General features: G+C 43.2%; 1 protein-coding gene across 1 annotated transcript; it reads left to right on the plus strand.

Annotated features, from left to right (window-relative positions):
* Positions 1–4,063: 4,063 nt before the first annotated feature.
* LOC311615625 (germ cell-less protein-like 1) lies at positions 4,064–5,563 on the plus strand (the record flags this gene model as incomplete). The annotated part of the gene is made up of 1 exon (XM_084870934.1): positions 4,064–5,563. The coding sequence occupies one exon, from the start codon at positions 4,064–4,066 to the stop codon at positions 5,561–5,563; it is 1,500 nt and encodes a 499-aa protein (XP_084727060.1).
* Positions 5,564–27,735: the final 22,172 nt, after the last annotated feature.

A 27,735-nucleotide genomic window follows, 5' to 3' on the forward strand; every position in this document is an offset into this window, starting at 1 on the left:
AGATTCAGAGCAATATTCAAAAAATTTGAAATATTTGGAACCATAAAAGGGCCCGAATAGCCTCACCAATATTGAGCAAGTACAGCAAAATTGGAGATTTCAAACTATACTACAAGGCCAGTGTAATAAAAATAGTGTGGTACTAAGATAAGACCAGGCATGTAGATCAATGGGAGAGAATAGAGAGCACAGAAGTAAACCCATGTCTTCACAGTCAATTAATATTTAACAAAGGAGGCAAGAGCATACAAAGGATTAAAGACAATTTCTTCAATAAATGATGTAGGGACAATTATACTGGTACATACAGAAACTGAACTAGACCACCAGTTTACACCATATTCAAGGATAAGCTCAACATGCATAAAAGACTTCAATATAAATGGTGAAATAATAAAATTCCTAGGAGAAATCATAGGTAGTAAAATCTCAGACATGTGTCATAGTGATATTTTTGCCTATATATCTAGGACAAAGGAAACAAAGGAAAAATAAACAAATAGGAATACACCAAACTAAAAAGCTTCTGCACAGCAAAGGAAATGATCAACAAAGTGAAAAGGAAAGCCACTGTACAGGAGAACATATTTGCCAAAGATACATCTGCTGAGGGCTTAATTTTTGAAATATATAATCTATGTATACAACACCAGGATGACAAACAATCCGATTAAACAATATGATTATGGGCTTCAAATATCCTAAACACTATTCGTCTTTCTGTGTCTCTGCTCTGCTAGCTCATGCTTGTTTTTTTGTAGTTGTTTGTTTGGGGTGTGTGTGTGTGTGTGTGTGTGTGTGTGTGTGTGTGTATTTGTAGGCTGTCTCATTAAGGTGAACAAGAAGATCCCAGTAGTGACAGACTCAAATCCTCTGACCGTGGCAACCCCACTGAAGAGAGATGGCTTTTTCAGGAACTAATGGCTTGCTTGTTTCATATATCCATGGTGAATATGGCACAATGTCCATGAGGAGAGGGCCTTGACAGGCTCAAGCTAAACTATATTACTATTCTGAGAGAGGACTTGTGACCGTTCCACAAGGATGACCTAAGTGGAAGAGAAATTCATGTCTTTTAAAAACAATGATGAATTTTTTTTATTATTATTATTGAGGAGAATCCAAGATGGCTGCACAGGTAAACACCTAACCGCAGCTGCAAACAACAATTTCAATAAAATACAACTAAAATATAAAATGGACATTACACAGAACTACAAGAAAGTTGAATGACTGGAAATTCTACAACGAGAAGGAAAGAGAAAACCAGAAGGAAAGTCAGAGGAGGTGTAAAAGCCTAAGGTACGGAGACAAGCTGTGGGCTCGGAGAGGGGGGGAGGCTGAGTGCCTGGCTGGCGTTCCCTAGCGGGAAGGAGATAAAAGCTCCAGATTGTGCAGAACCCCAGACCAGACAGCGCTGAACCCCAGTTCTAGGTTAGACCCTGGGGACCCAGGCTCAAACAGAGGGATCCGGGGCTGTGAGGCAGAATCCCAGGGGAGCGGTGAAAGGCAGAGCCCCCGGAAGCGCGCACATTGTGGGCAGAAGACAGACTTTTGACTCTGCTGCTAGATTGCCCTAGCAGGAAGGAGACAAAAGCTCCGGACTGTGCTGGGCCCCACTTCCAACTGCTCTGAACCCCAGTTCTAGGCCAGACCCCGGGGACCCAGGCTCATCCATAGGGAGCTGGGCTGCAAGGCGGAACCCCAGGGGAGTGGGAAAGGAGGTCCTGGAGGCACGCACATTGCACGCAGAGAACGGACGGTTGGCTGTGCTGCGGGATTGCCCTGGCAGGAAGGAGACAAAAGCTCCGGACTGCTCTTAACCCCAATTCCAACCCCACTTCCAACTGAACTGAACCCCAGTTCCGGGCTCATTGGTAGAGAGCCTAGACGGTTTGGTAGCAGGTGAAACTCGAGGGCACCTCACTCTCAGAGGTGCTTGCAGCGAGTACTGAAGGACCCTGAGAAACACCAAGACTCAGGAGCCGCATAGGGCGTGGCTGACGGAAGCCAAGGCTGTAGGCTCCACCCTGAAACTCCACCCCATCCAAGCAGAACACAGAGACTTTTAAGGCTACCAACTCAGGGAAGCTGCGAAAATGCCAAGATAAGGAAATAGATCACAAACGAGAGTACCGATTGGAGGAGAAACCAAGATGGCGGCATCGGTGGGCGGCTGGTCTGCTGCTCCCACAGCAATTTGAAGATTGAAACTAATGTGAAGGACATCTATCATCCAAGGCCACGGGAGGGAGGTGATGGGTAGTTGATGGTCAACAATTGGCATGGTGATGGGAGCAATGAGGGAATGATGGGGCTCTTGGAATGTGACAAGCTGGAGAAATGGAGGGGTGGCAGGCCTGGAGCAGCCAGGCCCGGATCAGCAGCAGCCAGGCCTGGAGCAGCCAGGCCAGGAGCAGCCAGGTCCGGAACATCCAGGCCCAAAGCAGCAACTACCAGGCCCGGAGCAGCCAGGCCCATAGCAGCATCCAGGCCCAGAGCAGCCAGGCCCGGAGTGTTGTGGGGTCAAACCCTGGGTTCAAAATGAATGGAAAGAAGGAGCAATGCAGCCAATTTGGGTAACAGAGTGTTATGTCCGTCATCACAATGGACTCAGAGAAGCTCCTGTGTCCCTTCACCCAAAAGGACTGAGAGTTGCCCAGGCTACAGCAAAGTGGGAGAAGAAAACTGAAGGCTATGCAAGGGACTGAGGTGCCAACATGGAGTCATCTGAAGAAATTAAAGACTGAAGTGGAAGCTACTTCTTTAATCATGTTCCTGCTCATGCTAGCATCTGTTAGCTTTCAGTCTTCTGCAAAGTCTTATGCAGCAAGTCCAAAGACTCTGAGTAAATCTACACCAGCAACAAAAGAAACTCATTTAGTAGCTAAAAATATTAATATGTCCATAATTCTGATTTCTCATTTTGTTGTTTTGCATTGGCATTGTTATTATTTAATGGCCAGAGTTTAGTTTTGAAAATAACATGTATGTGGTTTAGTTTTTGCATTGGCAAAATAAATAAATAAATAAATAAATAAATAAATAAATAAATAAATAAATCTGAAGACCAGAATAAACTGGTGAATATAATAGAATCAGGGGCAAAGAAGGGGAGTGGATTGATAATTATCAGGGGGAAAGGGGTGTGGGGGTGCAGAAAGAGACTGGATTAAAATCGAATAACCTATCATGAGGACAATGGCAAGGGGGGGGCGAGGTAAGGGCAGGGCGTGTTGCAGGAACCTGGTGGAAGGGAGCTATGGGGGGGCGGGGGAGGGCGGAGAAAAACAGGAAAAATGAAATTTCAGTTCAAAACTTATATTTATATACCAGAATCATGTCATAATCATAACAGTCCATGAAATGTTTTGTGCAATTTTAAAAGTACTGCATATTTGATTTTCCATTAACATAAAGAATATAGTGTGTACTGAGTGTATAATATGTGCCCTGCTTTATATATATATTATCCCTACTCGCCCTAGCAAAACTGAATTATTCTATTTGTATTCCTATTTTAAGAGAAGGAAAACTGTCGTCATGGCAAAATTGTGATTAAAACCCAGATTTACCTTGAAGAAAGGAAAGAAGTTAATAAGGGCAGTTAACGTGCCTAGAGGACAAAGCTGGCATGTCATTCTCCCTCTGAATGATCACTAAATATTTTAGGCAGGGAGGGGGGGGGGCAGAATTGTGTTCTTGAAAGTAGAAGGAAAACTCACACACAAAGGCCTCTATTAAATCATCACTGTGTGAAGGGAGCCACAGAGCAACCACCACAGTAGGAGAAGGTGCACAGAGCGGTCTTCCTGGTAAGGCGTCCCCTTTTCTCGCGTTGTTTCCTAGCAGACGGGAGAATAGAGGTCAAGGGTCAACTGTACCCAGAAGCCCTCTGGGCAGAGCTCGTGCCGGAAGTCAACGGTCAACTGTACTCAGAAGATGAGCTAGTGCCCGAAGTCAACGGGCAACTGTACCCAGAAGCCCTCTGGGCAGAGCTAGTGCCGTGGCGGCGTCACCGTGAGAGGCAGCACGTCCTTGTGCTCTGAGGTACATACAGGCCATGGGGGCGCTAAGCAGTCGGTTGCTGTGGCTCCGGGGGGGCCGTGCCCCAGAGCAGCCAGCTGCCCCTGGGCGGGAGGAGGAAGTGGCAGCCATGGCAGTCGTTGGTGACGTGGAGGCGGGGAGGGAACATGGCGGCTCCACCCCCAGTCCGGGTGGCCTCAAAAGGAAGGCAGACTCAGGAGGGCCTCACGAACAAGAGCCCTGCTGCAAACACGCCAAAGACAGTTCAGGCTCCCTGTACAAGGCCCTCTTCTTAAGGGGCGAAGGCAGCGATGTGCAGATCCGCGCCCTCGGGGCGGTGTGGAACTTGCACAGGGTCTACTTGTGCCAGTCAGGTTACTTCGCTAGCATGTTCAGCGGTGCTTGGAGGGAATCAACCATGGACACCATAGAGTTGCAAATCCCCGACGAGAACATTGATCGTGAGGCACTGCACCAGGCTTTAGGCTCTCTGTACCAAGACTCCGTGCTCATTCGGCCCAGCCGAGTCATCCCCATCCTGGCCACGGCCAGCATGCTGCAGCTCGACGAGCTGATCCAACAGTGTGGGGAGCTCATGGAGGAAACGGTCAATGTCCAGACCGTATGCAGCTACTACTACTCTGCCGGGACCTACGGCCTCCCACACATCAGGAACATGTGCTTTCAGTGGCTGCTGGACAACCTGATGACTCGCCATAGTGAGGAACTCATGCGAGAAATCAGCCTGGATATCATGGAAGAGCTCGTCGTCTCTTCAGAGCTCATAGTGATCGAAGTGGAGATAGATGTGTACACAATGCTGAAAAAGTGGATGTACTTGCAGCTGCAGCCCACGTGGAGGGGCCCCCACAGAGCCTTATTGTCCCACGCCAACTTGTGGTTCGCTAGGTCCAAGAGGGAGTTGGATGGCACCCCTTTCCTGGAGAGCCCGCAGGGCAGAGCCTTCGTGCCAGTGTTCCGGCATCTGCGGCTGGCCTACATAGTCTGTGACCTGCCATCAGCACGCATCATTGACCAGGACGCGCTGATCCCTGCCTCATGGCTGACCCCAGTGTACAAACAGCAATGGCTTGCCCTCCTCCAGGCTGAGCAAACCAGGGATCTCGGGCCCGCTGACGTCCATGTGCCCAACATCCTGGGGAACACCATGCGGTGTGGGCACCAGGTCCACAGGGAAGAGCCATGCAGCTGGCGGTGGGCAGGCTTCAACTTTGGCTGGGACTTGGTCGTGTGCTACGCCGACCGGCGTGTCACCTTCAGACGCAGTGCACTGAACAATTCCCACGGCCTCGGGGCCAGCTTACTGTGGCAGAGAAAGATTGCCTTCCGCCTGTGCCTGGTGTCCCTGGACAGGACTGGAAGAACAGTTCTCAGGATGGACTCACAATACCAGGTGCTGTTCCTGGGAAAAGATGAAGAGCTAGAGGTAGCGAACCTGGGGAACCATGATGTGATGTTCCCCATATATGTGGCCTGTAACTTCCTGTACCTCCCCAGAGAATCCTATCAAGAGTAAGGACCCCCTCCAAAGCTCAGAGAGCCGAGCAACTCTTTTCTGGGCACAAGAGCAGTCAGCTTTCTCTAGCTGCCAGATCTCTCCATGGGATCAACTGGCCTTGCCCATCTCTGGTGACCAAATTCTGTCAGAGGCTCTGTTGAACTGTAGCTTGTGATAGTTGAGACTGTTTACCAGCGCTTATGAAGAGGACACATTTTGAAGCCCTCAAGCACCTCAAGAACTCATTCCTGCTTTCGTGTGGCAATCTGTTCTCCTGGTTTAACATACATAGGCACCCCTCCCCTCCCTGACCCACCCCTCCTCATTTCTGTGAAACAAAGACCAATTGACTTTAAAGAGAAACTCTACAACTCTTGGTTTAGCTCTTTTTCTTTTTCTTTATTTGCATTTTCCTGATGTTTGGTCATGTTGAGCAACTTTCTGTATGCCTCGTAAGTATTTTCTTAAGTTCAATTAAATAACATTTAAAGGAATAGTTTGACTTCTCTTTGACTTGGTGTTTTTAGAGCTGCCTTTCCAGTCTTATTTCCACCACCACCTCCACTGGATCCATTGGGATTTTTACACCTTTCTCATTTTCCGCCACTGAGTGTATTACTTGCTTTACACATTCTCTCCCTAAGCCAGCACACCCAGGCTACACTGATGATCTTCTTTTTGTTGGTTGTTCTTCAACCTAAGAGTATCTTTTTAATTTTTGAGGGGCCTCTATACTGTTAACCATGATGGCTGAGCCAGTTTACACTCCCACCAACAAGGCGGGAGGGTTCACTTTCCTCCACATATCTTCACAACACTTGTTATCATTTTCCTTGTTGATAATAGCTATTTTTACAAGTGTAAGGTGGTTTTGATTTGCATTTCCCTGGTGGTTGGTCAAGTTAAGCAACTTTCCATATGCCTATTAAATATTGGAATGTTTTGTGTTTTTTTTGAAACACGTCTTTTTAAGTCCTCTGCCCATTTTTAAACCAGACCACTTCTTAATTTCATCGTCATTGGGTTGTATAAGTTCTGTATAAATGTGGAATAGTACTCATTTTTCATAGACGGTTTGCAAATATTGTAGCTTGTAATTTAATGTTGAGGAGTTCCTTCAACATGTTATTTTCTAGGAGTTTTTCATTATCAGGTCTTACATTGTAGTCTTTGATCCATTTCAAGCTGAATATTGTGAGTGGTGTCAGAGTGGGTTCCACTTTGCTTTCCTACATGTGGTAATGCAGCATTCCAAGCACCATTTGTTATTATTATCCCGCTGTCTTATCAAATATTAGTTCACTGTATCTGCACTGGTTTAATTCTGGGCTTTCTATTCTATTCCATTGGTCTACATATCTCCTTTCTATGCCAACATCATACTATTTGCATTATTATAGCTTTTGTAGTATAGCTTGGAATCAAGCAGTGTGAGGCCTCCAGCTTTGTTTTTCTTTCTCACTATTACTATTCAGGGATTTTGTGATTTTATACAAATTTTAGAGTTATTTTTTTTCTATTTCTGTGAAAAATTTCATTGTAATTTGGATAGGGATTTTGTTAAATCTATAGGTGGGTTTGGGTAGCATGGGCATTTTAAGAATATTATGTCTGCCAGTGCCTGCAAATAAAGTGTTCTTTTATTTGTTGGTGTCCTCCAAGATTTCTTTCATCAAATAATTTTAAGTTTCTTTGTAAAAATCATTCACTTCCTTGGTTAATTTATTCCTAGACATTTTATTATTTTTGATGTTATGAATGGGCCTGTTTTTTATTTATTTCTCAGCTGTTTCATATTTATTTATTTATTTTTTTTTTTAATTTATTTTTTTTAATTTATTTTTTTATTTTATTTTATTTTAATAAGTTTTTATTTTTCATATTATTACAAATGTTCCTTCCCCCCCCCCCACCATTGCTCTCCTCCACCAGGTTCCCACCCCACCCTCTGCCCTTTCCCCTCTCCCCATTGTCCTCATCCATAGGTGCACAGTTTATGTTCAGTCTCTTCCCACGCCCCCCTCTCCCCTTTTCCCCAAGAATCGTCAGTTCACTCCCCTTCCATACCTCTGATTCTATTATATTCAACAGTTAATATTGTTCATCAGATTTTTTTAATTTCCTTGGTTTTTAGATTCACTTGTTGATAATTACATATTTGTTGTTCATAATTTTTATCTTTGTTTACTTTCTCTTCTGAAAGAACCCCCTTTAGCTGTTTCATATTTAATGTATAAGGAAGAAACTGCTCTTTGCATATTGATTTTACTTACTGAATTTGTTGATTATGTCCAACAGTTTTTAGTTGTATCTTTGGGTCTTTTCTTTATATAAGCTCATATCATCTGACAGTACTGAAGATTTTACTTTTTTTATTTCTGATTTGGGTGCCTTTTATCTCTTTGTCTTGCCTCATTGCTCTATACAGAATTTGAAGTACTGTCCAATACAATAAAGGGGGAATATGCAAATTGACTGTCACTCCACCACAAAGCTGGTTGGACCCACAACAGTGGGGGGGGGGTTCCCATAACACAAGGTTTTTGCACCCACAGCAGAGGCAGAGTTTCCATAACACAAGATGGCTGCACCCACAATGGGGGCTGAGTTCTTGTAATGAGCCTTAATGAGCAATCAGCAGGAACCTGATTGGGGCTTGACAGGGACCTGAGGCTGCACCAACCCCCCTCCTGTCACCAGGCTGGGGCACTGAGGCTGTGCCCCTTGCCCAGTGGGGCTTGACGGGGACCTGAGGCTGCTACCATGCCCCTCACCCTGGCACTAGGTTTGGGGACCTCAGGCCATGCCCTCTACCTGGCAGGGCTTGAAGGAGGACTTCAAGGTGCACCCCACAGCCCCAGTGCTGGGCTGGGGGACCTCAGGCTGCTTCCCTCATCCTGCTCTGGGGACTTCAGGTCACACCTCCCACCCAGCATGGCTTGACGGGGGACCTGAGGCTATCTCCCACTCCCAGTGGGACTTGATGGTGGACCTGAGGCTGCACCCTCCTCCAGCTGCTGGGCCAGGGAACCAGAGGCTGTGCCCTCCCCCCAGCAGATCTTGACAGGTGACTTCAGGCTGCACGCCCAACACAGCAGACCTGACAGGGAACCTCAGACCTCGCAAACCCACCCAGGCATCTGGGGCAGGGATCTTAGACAATGCCCGCCCCCCTGCCCCTGTGGAACTTCCCAGGGGATCTCAACTCGCACCCTCCACCCAGCAGGGCTTGATGGGGACCTCAGGCCATGCCACCATTCCTGGCGCCAAGCCCAGGGCCCTCAAACCATTCCCCTCTCCCGGCAGGCTTGAGAGGGAACCTCAGTTATGCCCCCCACCTGGCGGGGCTTGATGAGGGACCCCAGGCCATGCCCCCACCCCAGCACTGGGCCAAGGGACCTGAAGCCACAATCCCTGCCTGGCGGGGCTTGACAGGGAACCACAGGCCATGCCCTCTGCCCACCAGAGTTTGACAGAGGACCTCAAGGTGCACCCCAATACCCCAGTGCTGGGCCAGGGCACCTCAGGCCACTCCCCCCACCCAGCAGGGCTTGACAGGGACCCGAGGCTGTGCCTCACTCCCAGTGAGGCTTGGCAGGGGACCTGAGGCTGCACCCTGCACCCTGAGGAGCTTGACAGGGGACCTCAGGCTGCACCCCCCCACCAGCAGGGCTTGACAGGGGACCTCAGGCCATGCCGCCCACCCTGGCGCTGGGCTGGGGGACCTGAGGCTGCTCCCATCACCCCTCGGGGCTTGACAGAGGACCTCAAGGTGTGCCCTCCCTCCCCAGTGTTGTGCCCCGAGCTCTCAGTCTGCTTCCCTTGCCCTGATTGGGGGACCTCAGGCCATGGCCCCCACCTGGTGGGGCTTGATGGGGGATCTGAAGCTGCAACCCCCTCCTGGCGCCTGGCTGGGGGACCTGAGGCTGGGTCCTCTGCCCTGCAGGGCTTGACAGGATACCACTAGGCACTTGTCCTGCCCCCATGCCAGGCCAAGGGACCTCAGGCTGCGCCCCCCGCCTGGTGGGTCTTGATGGAGGACCTCAAGGTGTGTCCTCCCTCCCTAATGCTGGGCTGGGGGACCTCAGGCTGCTTACCTCGCCCCGGGCAGGGTGACCTCATGCAGTGCCCCCCATCCAGCAGGGCTTAACAGAGGACTAGAGATTGTGCCCCCCTCCTAGTGAGGCTTGTAGGGGACCTGAGCCTGCACCCCCTCCCAGCGCTGGGCTGGGGGACCTGAGGCTGAGCCCTCTGCCCTGCATGGCTTGACAGGGGAACTCAAGGCATGCCCACCCGAAGCAGGACTTGACAAGGGACTTCAGGCCATACTGTCCGCCCTGGCGCTGGGCCAGGGGACCTGAGGCTGTGGCTCACACCAGGCAGGGCTTGACAAGGGTGGGACCGGTCAGGTCTGGATCTAGCCCAATGGGGGTGTGGGTGGCTGCCTCAGTCTTGCAAGATTTTGAGGTGCACGTGGGTGGGCGGAGACTTGACTCTGGGTCCTGTGGTGCACCCCAGATTCTGATGGGAGGAAGATTTTCGTATATATTTTGTTAATTTTCTTTTACCTCCGACACTTCTATTATAGAGAAAGGGCAAAGAGCAATATTAAAATATTTCCTCTAATTAATCCTTTTTAATGTGCACAAATTTCATGCACTGGTCCACTCGTATTGAATAAGAGTGATGTGACTGGGCATTCTACTCTTGTTCTTGATCTTAGAGAAAAAGCTTTCTAATTTTTGACATTGAGTATGATGCTAGCTGTGGGTTTGTCATATATGGCCTTTATCACATTGCAGTATTTTTCTACTATACCCAAGCTGTTGAGGGTTTTTTTTCCCCCTCCTTCTCATTAATAAAGTGTGTTGTATTTTTTAGAAAGATTTTCCTGATTCTATTGATGTGATTACATGATATTTTTTTGTCATTCATCATATTAATGTAGTGTATATTTATTGATAGTGTGGTGCAAATGTATTGATAGTCATAATTTTAACCATTTTTGCATCCCAGGGATAAATTCCATTTAGCCATGGTGTATATACCATTTTAATGAGTTCTTTACTTCAGTTTTCTAATATTTTATTGAGAATCTTTGCATCTATGCTTATCAGGGATATTGGTCTATAGTTTTCTTTGGTTGTAGTGTCCTTTTCTTGTTTTGGTGTCAGGGCAATGCTCCCTTTCAAAGAGAATTTGGACATGTTTCCTCCTCTTCCGTTTTTTGGAACAGTTGAGAAAATTTGGCATTAATCTTTCCTTAAATGTTTGGTAAAATTCACCTGTGAAACCATCTATTCCTGGAGTTTTCTCTGGTGAGGAGTTTTGATGAGTGATTGAATCGCCTTATTCATTATTGGTCTGTTAAGATTTTCTGTTTCTTCCTGGATCAGTTTCAGTAGGTTGTATGACTCTAGGAACTTTTCTGTTTCTTCCACATTTTCTAATTTGCTGTTTTATAATTATTCATAGTAGTCTCTGAGGATACTATTAGTGGCCTGGTGCACGGATTTGTATACATTGAAAGAAAATTAATTAGAAGGTGGTGGTGGGGCGTGGGACTGGGTGAGACAGGCTGGACATGCCCTGGAGCCAACCTTTCATGGTCCCTCCCTGGCCAGCTGCACCCGGGGCAGCATGTAAGCTCAAAGGGCGACTGCAGAGTGATTGGGGTTTTTCTGACAGGTGGGGTCCCTCGACCTGGCCTGCGAGGATCAGGCCAAAACCAGCTCTCCAACATCCCCCAGGGGTCTGGAGTTGAGAGAGGGCACTCTGAAAAGTTGCTGTCACTCTGCAACTCCTGCGTTGAGTATCTGCCCTCTGGTGTTCAGTGTGTATCATACCAAGCAGGTTGGTTGGCCAGTTGGCCAGTTGGCCAGTCAGCCACCTGCTTAGCCTTTTATGTATATAGATGTATTTCTGCAGTATCAGTTGAAATTTCTCCTCTTTCATTTATGGCTTTGTCTTTCTCTTTTTTCTTAGTTTGTCTTGCTAAAAGTCTGTCACTTTATCTTTTTGACAACACAGCTCTTAATTTCAGTGACACTTTCTAGTGGATTTCTGGTCTCTATTTCATTTATGTCCACTTTGATCTTTATTATTTGTTTTCTTCATCTAACTTTGGCTCTTATATGTTCTTGATTTTTTAGTTCCTTAAGGTGTACAGTTAGGTTGATTGCAAGCTTTCTCATTTCTTCATATGTGCAGTTATGTCTGTAAACTTTCCTTTCAGGACTACTTTTACCACATCCCACAGGTTTTCATGTTTTATTTCCATTTTAAATTGCTTGAGATGATCTTTGATTTCTCATTCTATTTGTTCTTTGATCAACTGGTTATTTAGATGTGAATTGTTCAGTTTCCACATATTTTCAGTTTTTTCAGCTTTTCTCACATTGATCTAGTTTCAAACCTATTTGGTTGAGAAAGATACTTATTATTTCAGTCTTTTCAAAACAGCATGATGATCACAAGAGGAGAAGGGGAGTAGGGGTGGTAGAAGAGTGTATAGGTTTGATAAATGGTGATCAAAAGAGACTTGACTTGGGGTGGTAAGCACACAATGCAATATACAGATCGTGTATTATAGAATTGTGCAAAAGAAATCTCTATAGTTTTATTAATCAATGGCAACCCAATAAATTCAATAAAAATAAAGTATAATAAAATTCTCTAAGACCTGATAGGGGTCATGAGATATGACCTTTCCTGGAAAATATTCTATGCGCACTTGAGAAGAATGTGTACTCTGTTGCTGTTAGATGGAATATTCTATAGGTATCTTTTAGGTCGATTAAGTCTAATGTGTGGTTCAAGTCCATCATTTCCTTGTGGATTTTCTGTCTGGATGATCATTCCATGATTTTAAGTGGGGTATTAAAGTACCTTACCATTGTTGCCTATTTCTGCCTTCATATCTGTTTTTATTTGCTTAATATATTTAGGTGCTTCAATAGTGGGTTTGAATACATTTATAATTGTTATATCTTCTTGATGGATAGACTCCCTAATGATATATAATGACCTTCCCTGTACCTGGTTACCATTTTTGGCTTAAAGTAAACTTTTTGTTATTGTTGTTGTTAATATTCATCTGAGGGTATTTTTCCATTAATTTTTACAAAGAGTGGAAGAGGGAGGGAAAGACAGAGAGAAATATCAATGTGAGAGAAAAACATCCATTGGTTGCCTCCTTCATGAAACCTGACTAGAGGGCTCTGGTGGGGGAAGAGCCTGCAACCCAGGTACATGCCCTTGACTGGAATGGAAGACCTTTGGAAGACCTTTGGTCTGCAGGCCGATGCTCTATCCACTGAGCCAAAGCAGCTAGGGAGAGGATATTTTTCCATTGATTTCCAGAGAGAGGGGAAGGGAGAGGTAGAGACAGAGATAGAGAAACATCTGTGTGAGAGACATTGATTGGCTGCCTCCTCCAGGTACCCAGACCAGGGCCAGGGATCAAGCCCGCAACCGAGGTACATGCCCTTGATTAGAATCAAACCTGGGACCCTACAGTGGTGGCCTGACACTATACACTGAGCCAAACTGGCTAGGGCAAAGTAAACATTTTTTTTTCTGACATAAGTATAGCTCCCTCCACTTTCTTTTTGTTTTCACTTGCATGGGGTAGGTATATTTTCTCTCCTTTCAGTGTCAATGTGTGTCCTAGAGCTGAAGTGGGGCTTCCTCAGCATATAGTTGACTCTTGGTTTGTTTCTTTCTTTTGTCCATTTATTCACTCTGTGTTTTTTATCGCTGAAGTCAATCCATTAATATTTAGAGTAATTATTGATATGTAAGGCCTTATTCGTGCCACCTTATTAATTCCTGTCTGGCTGTTTTGTATTTTTCTATCTGTCCCTCTGTTTTCGCCTGCCTTTGTAAACTGATGATTTTCCATGGTAGTGTGCTCTGTTTCCACTTTTTAAAAAATGTTTTGCAAATCTAATCTAGATTTTATCTTTGTTGTGCCTATGAGGCTTCCATGTAACATCTCTTATGTAAAACAGTATACTTTATGCTGATAGCAACTAATCTTTGTTAACCAATAAAGGCTTTATTCTTTTACTCCTCCCTTTCATTTTATCTATTACCTCTTTTATGTTGTTTATTAACAATTTAAGGTAGGTGTTGCTATTTTAACTAAGTTTTTCTTTAAATTTTAAGTCATAATTGAGTGGCTAACTTATAATCCTAATATAGCTCCTGATACAGAGAATAGTTGGTATATAATATTAGTTATATTAGTGACAGGTATATAATTTCATAATTCAACAAATTTATACCTTGCAATGTGATCACCGCATTAATTCTGGTATTCATCTGTTGCTTCGTATCTGTAGGACAAATTTTGCAAGATGAACTATTCATGACTAGAAATTTTTATCTTTCAACATTTGAGAAATTGTTGACCTGTAGTGTTTCTAGTGAGAAATTCACTGACAGCCTAGTGGTGATGCCTTTGTAAGTGACTTTCTGTTTGTTTTTTTCTCTTGATGCCTTGAAGATTCTTTTTTCATTAAAGTTTGACAGTTTATTTATAATGTGTACTAGATAAGGTCTGTTAGCATTGAGGAAATGGGGTGTTGTCTTATAGTTCTGTGGACTTCTATGTCCATATCCTTCCCCAGGTTTGGATAGTTCTCAGCTATCATTTCTTTCAATAAACTCTGTGCCCTCTTCTCCCTCTTTTCTCCTTGTGGTACCGTTATACTCTGATATTTGTCTTTCTATGGTCTCTCATAGCTCATGTAGGCCTTTTTTTTCTCTTTTAAAATCTTTTTTATTTCTTCTCTGTTATTTCAAAATTCATTTCATCCAAGTCACTCGTTCTTTTTTCTTTCTTTTTTTCCCTGCTCTACTATATGTGGTAACTCATTGAACTTTCCACCTCCAGAGTTTCTGTATATTTCTTTTCTTTTCTTTTGATCTCTTGTTAAAGAATTCATTTTGTTCATATATTTAACCCCAAATTGAAATGAATTGTATTTCTGAGTTTTATATAACTTGATGTGTTTTTATATCTGCTATTTTGAATTCTTTATCAGTTAAAGTGCTATATTCTGTTCCTTTAAGTTCAGTTGCTTAATAATTATTTTCTTTTTGTGATTCCATACTTTCTGGATTTTTAAATATTTCTTGAGGTTATGTGTTGGTGCTTTTGTTTTTTAAACAGCAGACACCTTCTTAACTTTTTGCTGGCTGCCTTCAGCAGATGTGGTGTTAGGTTCAATGGCATTGCTATTATCTGATGTTTCCTCTGTGTTTGTGAAGGTGGAATTCTTCCAGCCTTCTTGCTCTCTCCTGGTCAAATGTTGAAAAGTTTGTTTTCCTCGTTCTTACAATTCACCAGGGCGGCTATTATTTTCCAGAAGGTGGCACTATAGCTTAAGTTTGTGGTTTCTCCCTTGCCCAATGATCATGGTCTGTTTTCTGAGAGTGCTCCTTGTGCTCTCTGAGCTTGATCTCCTGAATGCACTTGGGAGCACTAAGTGGAGGGAGGTGTGGGTTAAGCACTCAGTGAGATGAGATGGCACTCCTAGAGGTTTGTGAGCAGGCTTCCTGCTGAGCGCAGTCTTTTTAATACCCCTTTAAGATCTTATCTGCCTTTTTCCCAATATACTCCTTGCCCCCCAGTGGAAAGCTCCCACCTTAATCCTCCAGGTGGTCCTAAAGAAAAAAGGGTTTTTCCAGCTGTGTTATGCCCAGCTGAGATAGCCTGGTACTCACTCACCACTATGCGTTTTTTTTCATGGGAAAGGTTGCCTCACCAGATAAATCAGTTCTATTCAGTGCTTCCTTAGGGTAGAGGCAGCACCTGAAATGTTTCTGTTATCACCTTTGCCCAGACAAAAATCATGGTTTTATTTTTCTCTAATGGTGAACTGGAGTCTCCTTTTAAAATTTTTTTTATTGATTAAGGTATCACATATTTATCCTCAACCCCTCCATTCCAATCCCCCACCAAGGTTTGACTTCTTGAAGATCTGTCATGCATGAGCAAGTGCCCTCGTCAATACTCACCCAATTTTTGCCCGAGAGTGGCTGGAAGTGTCTAGGCAGTTTTGCTGTCTTCACCAGTTCTGCAGCCTGTGTGGAGGTTTGTTTATCTCTTACAGGCTATACAGGTAGGCGAGACTCCTTTAGAGTTCCTTGGAATAAAGCTCCCACCAAGTTTCTTTTATTCTTCTATGGATATCTAATTCATTAACTAATAGAGGAGATATAAACAAGGAATGTGTTACATGTTGCTGATGTCACTTTAATAATTCCTTTATTTACTAGTAAGTCTTGCATCCTATATAGTAAAGAGGTAGTATGCAAACTGACCACCACTCCAACATACAATATGGCCACCCCCATAAGGACACAAGATGTCCACCACAAGATGGCTGGCAGGGAAGGGCAGTTGTGGGCAATCAGGCCAGCAGGGGAGGGCAGTTGGGGCTGACCAAGCCTGCAGGGGAGGGTAGTTAGGGGCAACCAGGCTGACAGTTATGGGCGACCAGGTGGGCAGTGGAAGGCAATTGGGGCAATCAGGCCAGCAGGGGAGCAGTTAGGCATCAATCAGGCTGGCAGGGGAGTGGGTAAGGGGTGATCAGGCTGGCAGGCAGGTGAGTGGTTGGGAGCCAGCAGTCTTATATTGTGAGAGGGATGTCTAACTCCCTGTTTAGGCCTGATCCCACCTAAATGGGCAGTCAGAAATCCCTCGAGGGGTCCCAGATTGGAGAGGGTGCAGGCTGGGCTGAGGGACACACACACACACACACACCTCGTGCATGAATTTCATGCACCGGGCCTCTAGCTAAGGTAATAACTACCTCAATGAGTATGTTGGGAAATGCTTTCTATGCTTCCATTTCATGCAAATATAATGGATATTTGGTTAATTGTTTATATTTTGTTGTAAGAATGGTTAACATTAGTTATTTTTAACCAAATTTAAGTGTATACTACATTATTGTTGAGTACAGTTACAATGTTGTACAGTAGACCTCTAAAGTTAATCTTCTTGACTGAAAATTTATGCCAAATGATTAATAATTCTTCCTTCTCCTCTCATCCCAAACCCTGGGAATAATTATTTCAGACTTTGATTTTATAAACTTCTCATTTATATACCTCATGTAAGTGGAATCATGCAGTACTTGTCTTATTTTGCATAGGTACCCAGTAATGGATAGTACGATTGCTAGATAATATGTGTGTTATAATTTAATTGCTTAAAGAGCCATCATACTCTTTCCCTTAGTGGAAATGACCTATTTTTTATTCCCACCAACAGTGTGCAAGGGTTTCAACCTCTCCACACTCTTATCAATACTTTTCTTTTGTTGCTGTTATTAATAGCCATCTTGATACGTGTGAAATGATATCTCATTGTGGTTTTCATTTATATTTTCCCAATGATTAGTGACAGTACGCACTTTTTTATATATATGTTATTCATTTGTATGTTTTCTTTGGATAAATGTCTATTAAATCTTTAGCCCTTTTAGAAGAGTGTGTTATTGCTGCCATATCACATTACAATTATCCAGTATGTCCTATGCTTAAAGCCAATACAAATGAGTTTAGACTAACTATAGGCTATAGAAAGCTAAAAATACTATTACTTTATTATAATACTTCTACCAATATCACACTAATAGATGACAATCAAAATAACATGGGTGAATTGTTTGAAGTTATAGATTTCACTAACATGTTCTATTCAGTAATACATTAACAGGAGAGAGATATTCTTACCCAACTCCCATTTACTTTGCTCCACTATGGATACTGTGGAACAAATCTGTAACTGCTCCCAATATTCAGTAGATGAAAATAAATACCCACACTACAATCAGACTCCTATTTCTAGCTAGAGATGCCATCCACTTACGTTAGCCCTTACACGTTTTCTGTGCCTCTTTTGTAATTGAGTTCCTATCTTTGCCAGTGTTGACAGATTGCGGATTTAACACATCCAGAGGTGTATCACCCTAGCCTTAGATTATGTACTGGCTCATAAAGCAGAGTTCTGTGCACTAATTAACAGACCTTCTGCATGTGAATAATAAAATACTCACCATAATTTACAAAAGAATCATGTACCAAAGAGTCATAATTTTACCATACAGACTAAAAAAAAATAGAACAAGTAAAATAATGTGTTGGGTTTTTTTTATTTTTATTTCTTGGTGATCTATTTCCTGGATTCTTCCCAATAAATGGGCAGACTGGTTTCAAATTGATTTTGAAATCCTAGTTTGTGCCCTTAGATGATTCTGAGTCCTAAAGACAATTTATTGCTGGTCCCAATCTTTTAGGTGTGGGGTTAGGTTGTTTATTTGAGATTTTTTTTCTTCTTCTTCTTGAGGTAGGCCTTTGTGGTTATATACTGGTTTCACTGTGCCCCATACATTTTGGGCTTTTGTTGTTGTTGTTGTTGTTGTTCATTTCATTTGTTTCTAGGTAATTTTTAAAAATTTATTTGTTTTTTTTTTTGGTAACCCACTCATTGATTAATAACATGCTATTTAACCTACATGTGTTTTAATGTTTGAGTTTTTTAAATTGTAGTTGATTTCTGATTTTTTGAATTTTTAAGAGTCATTTTGAGTTCTAACATGTGGTCTATTTTTAAGAATGTTCCATGTTCATTTAAGAAGAATATACGTATATTCCACAGCTCTGGGATGAATTGTTCTGTAAATATTAATTAAATCCAATTGATCTATTGGATTTAAAATTGCTGTTTCCTTCTTGATTAATTTTGTCTGGCATATTTATCCATTGATAATGTGGGTGGGTATTAAAATCCCCTGCTATGTCTATGCTGGTCTCTCTCTTTAAGTCTACCAAATTTTCTTTATATATTTTGGTGCTCCTATATTCAGTGCATGTATGTTTACAAGGGTTAAATCCTTTTGTTGGATTTGTCCCTTTGGTATTATGTAATGACCTTCTTTGTCTCTTGATATGGCCTCTGTTTTGAAATCCATTTTTCCAGATATAAGTAATGCTACCCCAGCTTTTTTGTTTGTTTGTTTCCATTTGCATGCACTATTTTTTTTTTCTTCCTTCATGTTCAGCCTGTATTAAACTTTTGTTCTTCACAGCATAAATATGGATCATGTTTTCTTATCTATTCAGCTACCTTATATTTTTTATTGGAGAATTTAATCCATTAACATTTAAGGTTATTATTGATAGGTACTTATTAATTGCCTTGTTTTTGTACATATGTTCCACTCTATTTCTTCTTCTTAAAGCAGCCCCTTTAATTTTTCTTTCAATGCTGTTTAGATGGTAATGAACTCCTTTAGGCTTTTTTTTTTTGTCTGGGTAGCTTTTATTTCACCAAATGATAGCCTTAATGGATAAAGTAGTATTGGCTGGAGGTTCTTGTTTTTTATCACTTTGAACACTATGCCAATTCCTTCTGGCCTGAAGTATTTCTTTTGAGAAATCAGCTGACAGCTTTATGGGAACTCCCTTGTAGATAACAAGTTGTCTCTCACTTGTGGCCTTTAAGATTCTTTCTTTGTCTTTAACCTTTGCCAATTAAAAAAAAATGTATTTTATTGATTTTTTACAGAAAGGAAGGGAGAGGGATAGAGAGTTAGAAACAACAATGCAAGAGAAACATCGATCAGCTGCCTCCTGCACACCCCCCTACTGGGGATGTGCCCACAACCAAGGTAGATGCCCTTGACTGGAATCAAACCCAGGACCCCTCAGTCTGCAGACCGATGCTCTATCCACTGAGCCAAACTGACCAGGGCACCTTTGCCATTTTTATTATTTTCTGTCTTATTGTGGGTCTCTGGTTCATCATGATTGGGATTCTTTGTGCTTTCTGAACTTTTGTGACTTTTTTCTTTATCAGGCTAGAAAATTTTTCAAACATGTTTTTTATTCTTTGACCTCTCCTTTCTCCTTCTGGTATCTTTATGATGCAGACATTGTAACACTTAATGTTGTCCTAGAGGTCCATTATACTTTCCTCATTTCTCTTATTATCTTTCTTTTTTATATTCTGCTTGGATGCTTAGAGTTATCTTGTCCTCTGATTTGATCCTCTGCTTTATCTTAACTGCTACTGATTGTTGTAGTCTCTTCTTTAATTCAGATATTGTATTTTTCATTTCTGACTGGTTACTTTTTATGGTTTCTATTAACTTTTTAATGCTTACTATCTCTTTGTTTAAGTCCTCACTGAGATTATCTATTTTTCACCTAAGGTCTTTAAGAATCTTTATAACCATTGTTTTAAAACTATGTGTCTGTTATTTTGGTTTCTTTCATTTTATCCATCTCATTTAATTATTTTTCTGGGGATTTCTCTTGTTCTTTTTTGGAGGGCATGTTTCTTTCTCTCCCCATTTTATTTCTTTGTGCTAGGTAGATCTGCCAAAACATTCAAACTTTAATGATGGCTTTTTGATGAAGGTGTCTTGTTGGGCTCAGTAGCACAATCTTCCAGACCACCTGAGCTCTGTGTTTCAGGAATATTTGTGTGTTATGTAGTTGAGTCTTGAATACCCTTGGCCCTTTCATAGGTGGAATTAACCCTTCAGGCTGGGTGAATAAAATGGTAAACCTCAATCACCATGTTTGAGACACTGTAAGGGGCTTCCCTCTGAAGCAAGGTTGTTCCCACTAGGTTCTAGTGCCTTCCAGAATCCATCTTTGGGTGTGTTGTCTATGTGGCCAGTTGGGTCAAGTTCTGGTGTGGTCTGAAGCTCAACACTGGTTGTGTTTGTTCTGGGTCCATTTGGATGGGGTTCAGGTATAGGTTGCACTCATATATTGTGTGCAATCTGCCTTGGGCTACTTGTCTGAAGCTATCACACTGTTCACTGTTTGTGTTTGCATCTACTAGACCTGAGTGTACATGGGAGGGGCCAATCTGTGTAAAGGTTGGCTTCTTTAAGTTTATCATTGGGAGCAGATCTGTAAAAGACCTGAGGCTCCCTAAAGCCTGCCTCCACCTCTCAGCTAAACCGCCTCCCTCTCAGAATGTCTAGTATTTTTCCATAGCCTTCCAAAGAAAGACTGTAGGATGACCCTAGGCTAGCAGAGGTCCATAGCCCCTTCCCTAGGTTGAGAGTTCTGTAAGGCAGGGAAAACTCAGGTCACAAAAATAGGACTTGTGTCCCCTTCTTGGGGATCATTCATTCAGGCACTCAATGATGGGAAATTATCACTTGCTTCTAAGCCAAACACCTCAGTCTTTGTCAGAGTCTTCAAATTTAGTTCCCCTTAGCAGGGCTTGGTGCAGATTCAGGTTGGGTACAGACAGCCATCTTCTCTGCAGCAGCATGCTAAGCTTCAGAAGGATACATCAGAAGGATACAGGTTCAGAAGGATACATCAAGGATCTTCAATTGACAATGATGCTGCCCAAGCCCACAGGAGGGGTATAAACACTTTGTCCCAGTCCTAGACAATAGTCTTCATGAATCTCACACTTTTAATGTTCACACTGTTAGCCACTCTTCTTTTTCTCCTTGGAACTGCACCCAGCAGAATTATCTGTGACTTGGCAGGGTCAATCCAAAGAGTAGCCCTTTGGTGTGTGTGTGGGGTGGGGGGGGGGTGCTTGCATACCTTTAGATGTTGGTTAGACACTTCTCATTTTCTAAGTAATACAAGCTGAACTAGCAGGGAAGATTTTATTTGCCTCCCCTCGATATAGCCACACAGCCCAGCACTTATCTTTTTGGCTGCCAGACAGAAGCTTCCTGGGAGACACAGTTAGAAAATCCCAGGTTTCTGGCTCCCCAGTCCCTCTATGCTCCCATACCAAGCACAGTGGGGCCAAAGTTCCCAGGTATGAGCCACACTCAGATATCTCTGTATAGGTGGTCTCAGCAGAGAAGGGTTGAAATTCTCAACTAGGCATGCATCCCCTACACTGCTGAACCAAGCAGTATAGAGACAAATTTAAATTCTGAACCTCTAAACTCAGCAAAACAGGGCAGGACTACTGACCAAACAGGTCGGGGTTGGGGGCATTGGAGATACACTCTAGGTGAGAGAGACAGGTTCTCATTTCCAAGCTACACAGTTTAGTCACTGTCTGGGTCTCCATCAAAAGTCTCCCTAGGAAATAAAGGGCCCCTTAAAGTCTGTGCTGCAGAGAGGATGGCTGTATGTACTTACCCCTAGTACAGCAGTGTGGCTTCAGCAGCAGTCAAAGTCCAGAGTGTGAACTCCCCAAGTTAGTGCAGTAACAATAGAATTACTCTTCCCTGGGAGAGTATGATTTGAGTCGTCCAGGCAAACTGAATCCGCATTGATTTTCACCATGAGATGCTATGTTGCTCAGGTTGAGGATCTCTCTGTAGGTTTAAGACCCCACACTCCTATAGGGAGGAAGTACTGAAGTTGTCATATCCCTCCAACTTCTCAGTGGGCACCACACCTGTGTGCATGGGCTATCCCTTCTCAAGTCTCAGCCTTTCTTACCGGTTTGTATATAAGAAGGGCTTGGTTATAATATTTTGGTTCATCTAATCTTCATTTGGTTATTCAGATTGATTAAACTGTAATTTAGCTGTAAATCTGGTATGGTGTTGGGAATAGGTGGGTGCAACATCCACTGAGTTTCAGCCATCTTGAAGTCTTGAAATATCAACTTTTGTTGTTTACAGGTTTTTATTTGGTGTCATCATTTTTTGCCCATCAAATACATATCCATGATACTCTCTGCTTATACCCCAAAATAAATCCCTTCTGAATGTTACAAGCTTTGCATAACCAAAATAAACCAGATCCATTGGCAGGCTGAAATCCAGAAGTGGTCCTGGTCACTAGTTTCTCACATTCTAGGCACTTGGCGGCGGCAGCTGGGTATGGATGACACCTGTTGTTAACAAATATTACGAACAACTATATGCCAACAAATTGGAAAACATGGACGAAATGTATGAATTTCTAGAAACACACAGACATCCAAAACTAAATCAAGAATTAGATAATCTGAACAGACAGATTACAACTAGGAAAATTGAAGCAGCAATAAAACAACAACAAAAAAATGCAATAAATAAAAATCCTGGACCAGATGGGCTCACAGGTGAATTTTACCAAGCACTCAAAAAACTAACAGCTATCCTTTTTGAACTTGTCCAAAACTGAAAGATTAGAAAGACTTCCAAACTTATTTTATGAGGCAAGAATTTTCCTAATACTAAAAACCAGATAAAGACACTACATGAAAGAGAATTACAGGCCAATATCCTTTATGAACAGATATGCTAAAATATTTAACAAAATATCAGCAAACAGGATCCAGCAATACATTAAAAATATCATACACCATGATCAAGTAGGATTTATCCCTGAAATGCAAACTTTGTATAATATCTGCAAATCAATAAATGTGATACACCTTATAAAAATAAATTATAAAAACCAAGTGATCATATCAATAGCTGCAGATAAATGAATTCAGTAAAGTTGCAGAATACTAAATAAATATACATAAATTTGTTTCATTTTTCTACACCAAGAATAAACTATCAGAAAGGGAAAATAAGTAAACAATCCCATTTACTACCCTGTTTCCCCGAAAATAAGACAGTGTCTTATATTAATTTTTGCTCCCAAAGATGAGCTAGGTCTTATTTTCAGGGGATGTCTTATTTTGGGGGAAACATGGTATTGCAACAACAGAAAAGTAAGTTAACTAGGAATAAATTTAACTAAGGATGTAAAATAACTTTAGAATGAAAATTATAAAACACTGGAGAAATAAATTAAAGAATATATAAATATGTGGAATTATATACTAAGTACCTGGATACAAAGAATTAACATAAATAAAATGTCCACACTATCCAAAGCAATCTATAGATTCAAGGCAATTTCTGTCAATATACTGATGGTACATTTCACACAATTTTAACAATATTACAAGAATTTACAGTGGTGCCTCACACAACGAACTTAATTCGTTCCAGGAGCAAGCTTGTTATGCGAAAAGTTAGTTATGTGAAACGCGTTTTCCCATAACAATACATGTTAAAAAAAAATAATTCGTTCTGTAGCATAAAATATGCTAAGATGACATAAAAAAAATATGCTAAGATGACATATTTTTATTTAGATACATCTAAAAACATAATTTTTTTTAAAAAAAAAACACACATTTTTTAAATTTTAAGACAGACTAAGTAGAGTCTACCGAATCTTGCACATCTTCATCCATTTTCTGCTTTTTGGCTGATGGTTTCATGAAAAACCTGTCCAAAGTTCGCTGTGCGAGGCGTTCATTATGCGAGGCACCACTGTATACTGAACCACAGAAGACCCAGAAAATCAACAATAATCTTGAGAAAGAAGAAAAAATTGAAAGTATCACTCTATCTGATATCAAGCTATACTACAAGGACATAGTAATCAAAACTGGCTTAAAAACAGACACATAGATCAATGGAACAGAATAGAAAGACAAAGAATAAACCCACACATTTATAGTCAATTGATATTTGACAAAAGAGGTGCGGTAAAAATATACAATGGCATAAAAATAGTCTATTTAATAAATGATGTTGGAATATTGGACAAATACCTATAAAAAATGAAACTAGACCATCTTCTTACACCATACACAAGAATTAGTTCAACATGGATTAAAGACTTAAATGTTAGAGTCAAAACCATAATTTATTTTTCAATGATAGTTTATACTTAATATTATTTTGTTCTAGAGACCCAGTGCAAAAAAATCGTGCACAAGAGGTGGGGTGTCCCTCAGCCCAGCCTGCACCTTCTCCAATCTGGGACCCCTCGAGGAATTTCTGACTGCCAATTTAGGTGGGATCAGGCCTAAACAGACAGTCGGACATCCCTCTCACAATCTAGGACTACTGGCTTCCAACCACTCACCTGCCTGCCAGCCTGATCACTCCCTAACCACTCCCCTGCCAACCTGATTGATGCCTAACTGCTCCCCTGCCAGCCTGATTGATGCCTAACTGCTCCCCTGCCAGCCTGGTCACCCCTAACTGCTCTCCCCTGCAGGCCTGGTCTCTCCCAACTGCCCTCCCCTTCAGGCCATCTTATGGTGGCCATCTTGTGTCTACATGAGGGATCTTTGACAACATGGGGGCAGCCATCTTGTGTTTTGGAGTGATGGTCAATCTGCATATTACTCTTTTATTAGATAGTATAGAGGCCTGGTACACAGGTGGGATCTGGCTGGTTTGCCCTGAATGGTGTCTCAGATAAGGGTGGGGGTTTCCTTGGGGCATGGTGTGGTCTGCACAAGGTTTACAGGCTGGCCATGCCTCCCAGCAACCCAAGTGGAGGCACTGGTATCTGGGATTTATTTATCTTCTACAATTAAAACTTTATAGCCTGGAGCTAAGCCAAGCCTTATACTTGCTCAGTGGAGGAAGCCATTTCTGTTGGGATTCATGTATCTTCTAAAAACTTTGTAGCCTTAAACAGAGGCCTGGGCTGGCCAGGGTGTGCAGAAAGCTTGGCTTCCTCCATCACTGGGGGAAACCCTAAAATCCTGCTCTCTCCAGCTCCATGGCTGCTGCCATTTCTGTTGGGATTCATCTTCTATAATTGAAACTTTGTAGCCTGGAGTGGAGGCCTGGTCCTGTCAGTATGTGTGGAAAGCTTGGCTTCCTCCATCACCAGGAAAACCCAAGCCTCCCTCCTGCTCTCAGTGGCTGTAGCCATCTTGGTCAGGGTTCATTTGCATACTCGCTCATGATTGGCTAGTGGGCAAGACTTGTTGGTGTAGCAGAGTGATGATGATTAATTTGCATATTACTCTTTTATTCAATAGGATTAGTTTTAGGTGTGCAACATAATGGTTAATAGATAATTGTATATATTACAACGGTTTCTCCCAATAATTACAGCACTCACCTGGCACCATAAATAGTTATTACAATATTAGTGGCCTGGTACATGAAATTCATGCAAGGGGGGGTCTCTTGACCTGGCCTGTACCCTCTCCAATCTGGGACCCCTCGGGGGATGTCTGACTGCCAGTTTAGGCCTGATTCCTCTCGCAATCCAGTACTGCTGGCTCCTAACTGCTCACCTGCTGGCCTGCCTGCCTGCTTTCCCCTAACCACTCTGCCTGCCAGGCATGTTCACTTCCAGATTCCCCTCTGCCAGCCTGCTCACCCCAAAATTACCCCCCCAGCAGCCTGATCACCCCCAACTGCTGCCTCTGCCAGTTTGCTTGCCCCCAACTGCACCCCTCCTGGACTGCTTGACCCCAAATGCTCCCCCATCAGCCTGCTTGCCCCCACCTGCCCTCCCAGCCAGCCTGCTCATCCCCAACTAGCTCACCCATTGGCCTGATCACCCACAACTGCTGCCCCATCCTGGCCTGACTACTCACAAGTGCCCTCCTCTCTTGGTCCCTAACCACCTCTACCTCAGCCCCACCACCATGGCTTTGTCCAGAAGAATGTCCTGGAAGATCTCCCAGTATAATTAGCATATTACCCTTTTATTAGTATAGATAGAGGCCTGGTGCACCATTGGGGGCCGGCTGGTTTGCCCTGAAGGGTGTCCCAGATAAGGGTGGGGGTTTGCAGGCCAGCCATACAACCATTGGGGTGAGGGTCCCCACTGGGGGGGAATGGCCAGCCTTGGTGAGGGGCTGAGGGCCATTTTCAGGCTGGCCACACCCCCTTCAGTGTGCAGGTCCCTACTGGGATGCCTGGCCAGCCTGGGTGAGGGACTAATGGCTGTTTGCAGGCTGGCCACACCCCCAACAGGGTCTCTCACCCTAATGGTGACATGGTCAGCCTGAGTAAGGGGCTAAGGGCTGTTTTCAGGCTTGCCACATCCCCCAGTAGGGACTCTAACCCTGATGGTGGAATGGCCAGCCTGGGTGAGGGGCTGAGGGCCGTTTGCAGGCCCCTTTTTTGGCAGCTGGCCAGGATGGGCAGGAAGCTTGGCTTCTTCCATTGCCGGGGGTGACCCAAGCTTCCCATTCCCTCCAGCTGGCTCTGTGGCTACTGCCATCTTTGTCCTGCTAATTTGCATATTCCGTCCTGATTGGCTGAATGCATCGTGGAGTGATGGTCAATTACCATATTACTCTCTTATTAGATAGGATAGCTGAATACATTCTGTAAGCTGTTCTTTTTTTAAAACAATTTCTTTATTGGTTAAGGTATCACATATTTGTCCTCATCCCCCCATTCCCATCCCAAACCCCTCCCAACACATGCCCCCATCCCCCTGTTTTCCATGACCACTGGTTAGGTTCATATGCATGCACACAAGTCCTTTGGTTGATCTCTCCCCCTTATCCCCACCCTCCCCTTATAAGCTATATTTTACATTCCCATGATACTAGAGGTTCAGTGCATGAAAATTCATGCACTGGAATGGGGGGTCCCTCAGCCTGGCCTGCCTCTCTCACAGTCTGGGAGCCCTCAGGGGCGGGAGGCAACCCAGTGATCAGGGGAAGGCAACGTCCCCATCACACCTCTGCTGCTGCCACTGCCAGCAGTGTAAGCCCAAGTGGGCCCTGGTTACTTGAGCCTCAGGAGGCCCTGGGCAGCTGGGAAGCTGCCATCTGAGGCTTGCTTGCATGTCAGGTTGGCCCTGGGTAGCTGGGGAGCTGAGGGGACTGGGGAACTCCAGAGGCAGGCATGTGGAGCAGCTAGACCTGCCTGAGGGTGGGCCTGGCCATGATGTGCACTTGCTGCCCAGGCAGGGCTGAGTGCTGCCATCTTGTGGCTGTGGGTACTGCCATCTTTGAGGGTGTGGCAGTCAATTAGCATATTCCCTCCTTATTGGCTGTGGGTACTACCATCTTTGTGAGGGTGTGATGGACAATTAGCATATTTCCTCTTTGTTAGATAGGAGTTTGCAACTACCAAATCTCTTCAAATATTTTAACTAGTCCCTCAACCCTCTAGCAATATCAGTCTGTTCTCTGTATCTATGAGTCTATTTCAATTTTGAGTCTTTCTTGTATATGGTGTAAGAAGGTGGCCTAGCTGCATTTTTATTGCGTATATATGTTCAATTTCTCCACACCAATTATTGAGTAAACTGTTTTTACCAATTGGATGTGTTTGTCTTCTTTATCATATATTAATTAACCATATAGGTGTGGGTTTAATTCTGCACACTTTATTCTCTTCTGTTGATCTATATACATTAAGGCCAATACCATGCTATTTTGATTTCTATAGCTTTGTAGT

This window comes from Pipistrellus hanaki (assembly GCF_964339955.1).
Source record: "Pipistrellus hanaki genome assembly, chromosome: X".
Taxonomy (NCBI): Eukaryota; Metazoa; Chordata; class Mammalia; order Chiroptera; family Vespertilionidae; genus Pipistrellus; species Pipistrellus hanaki.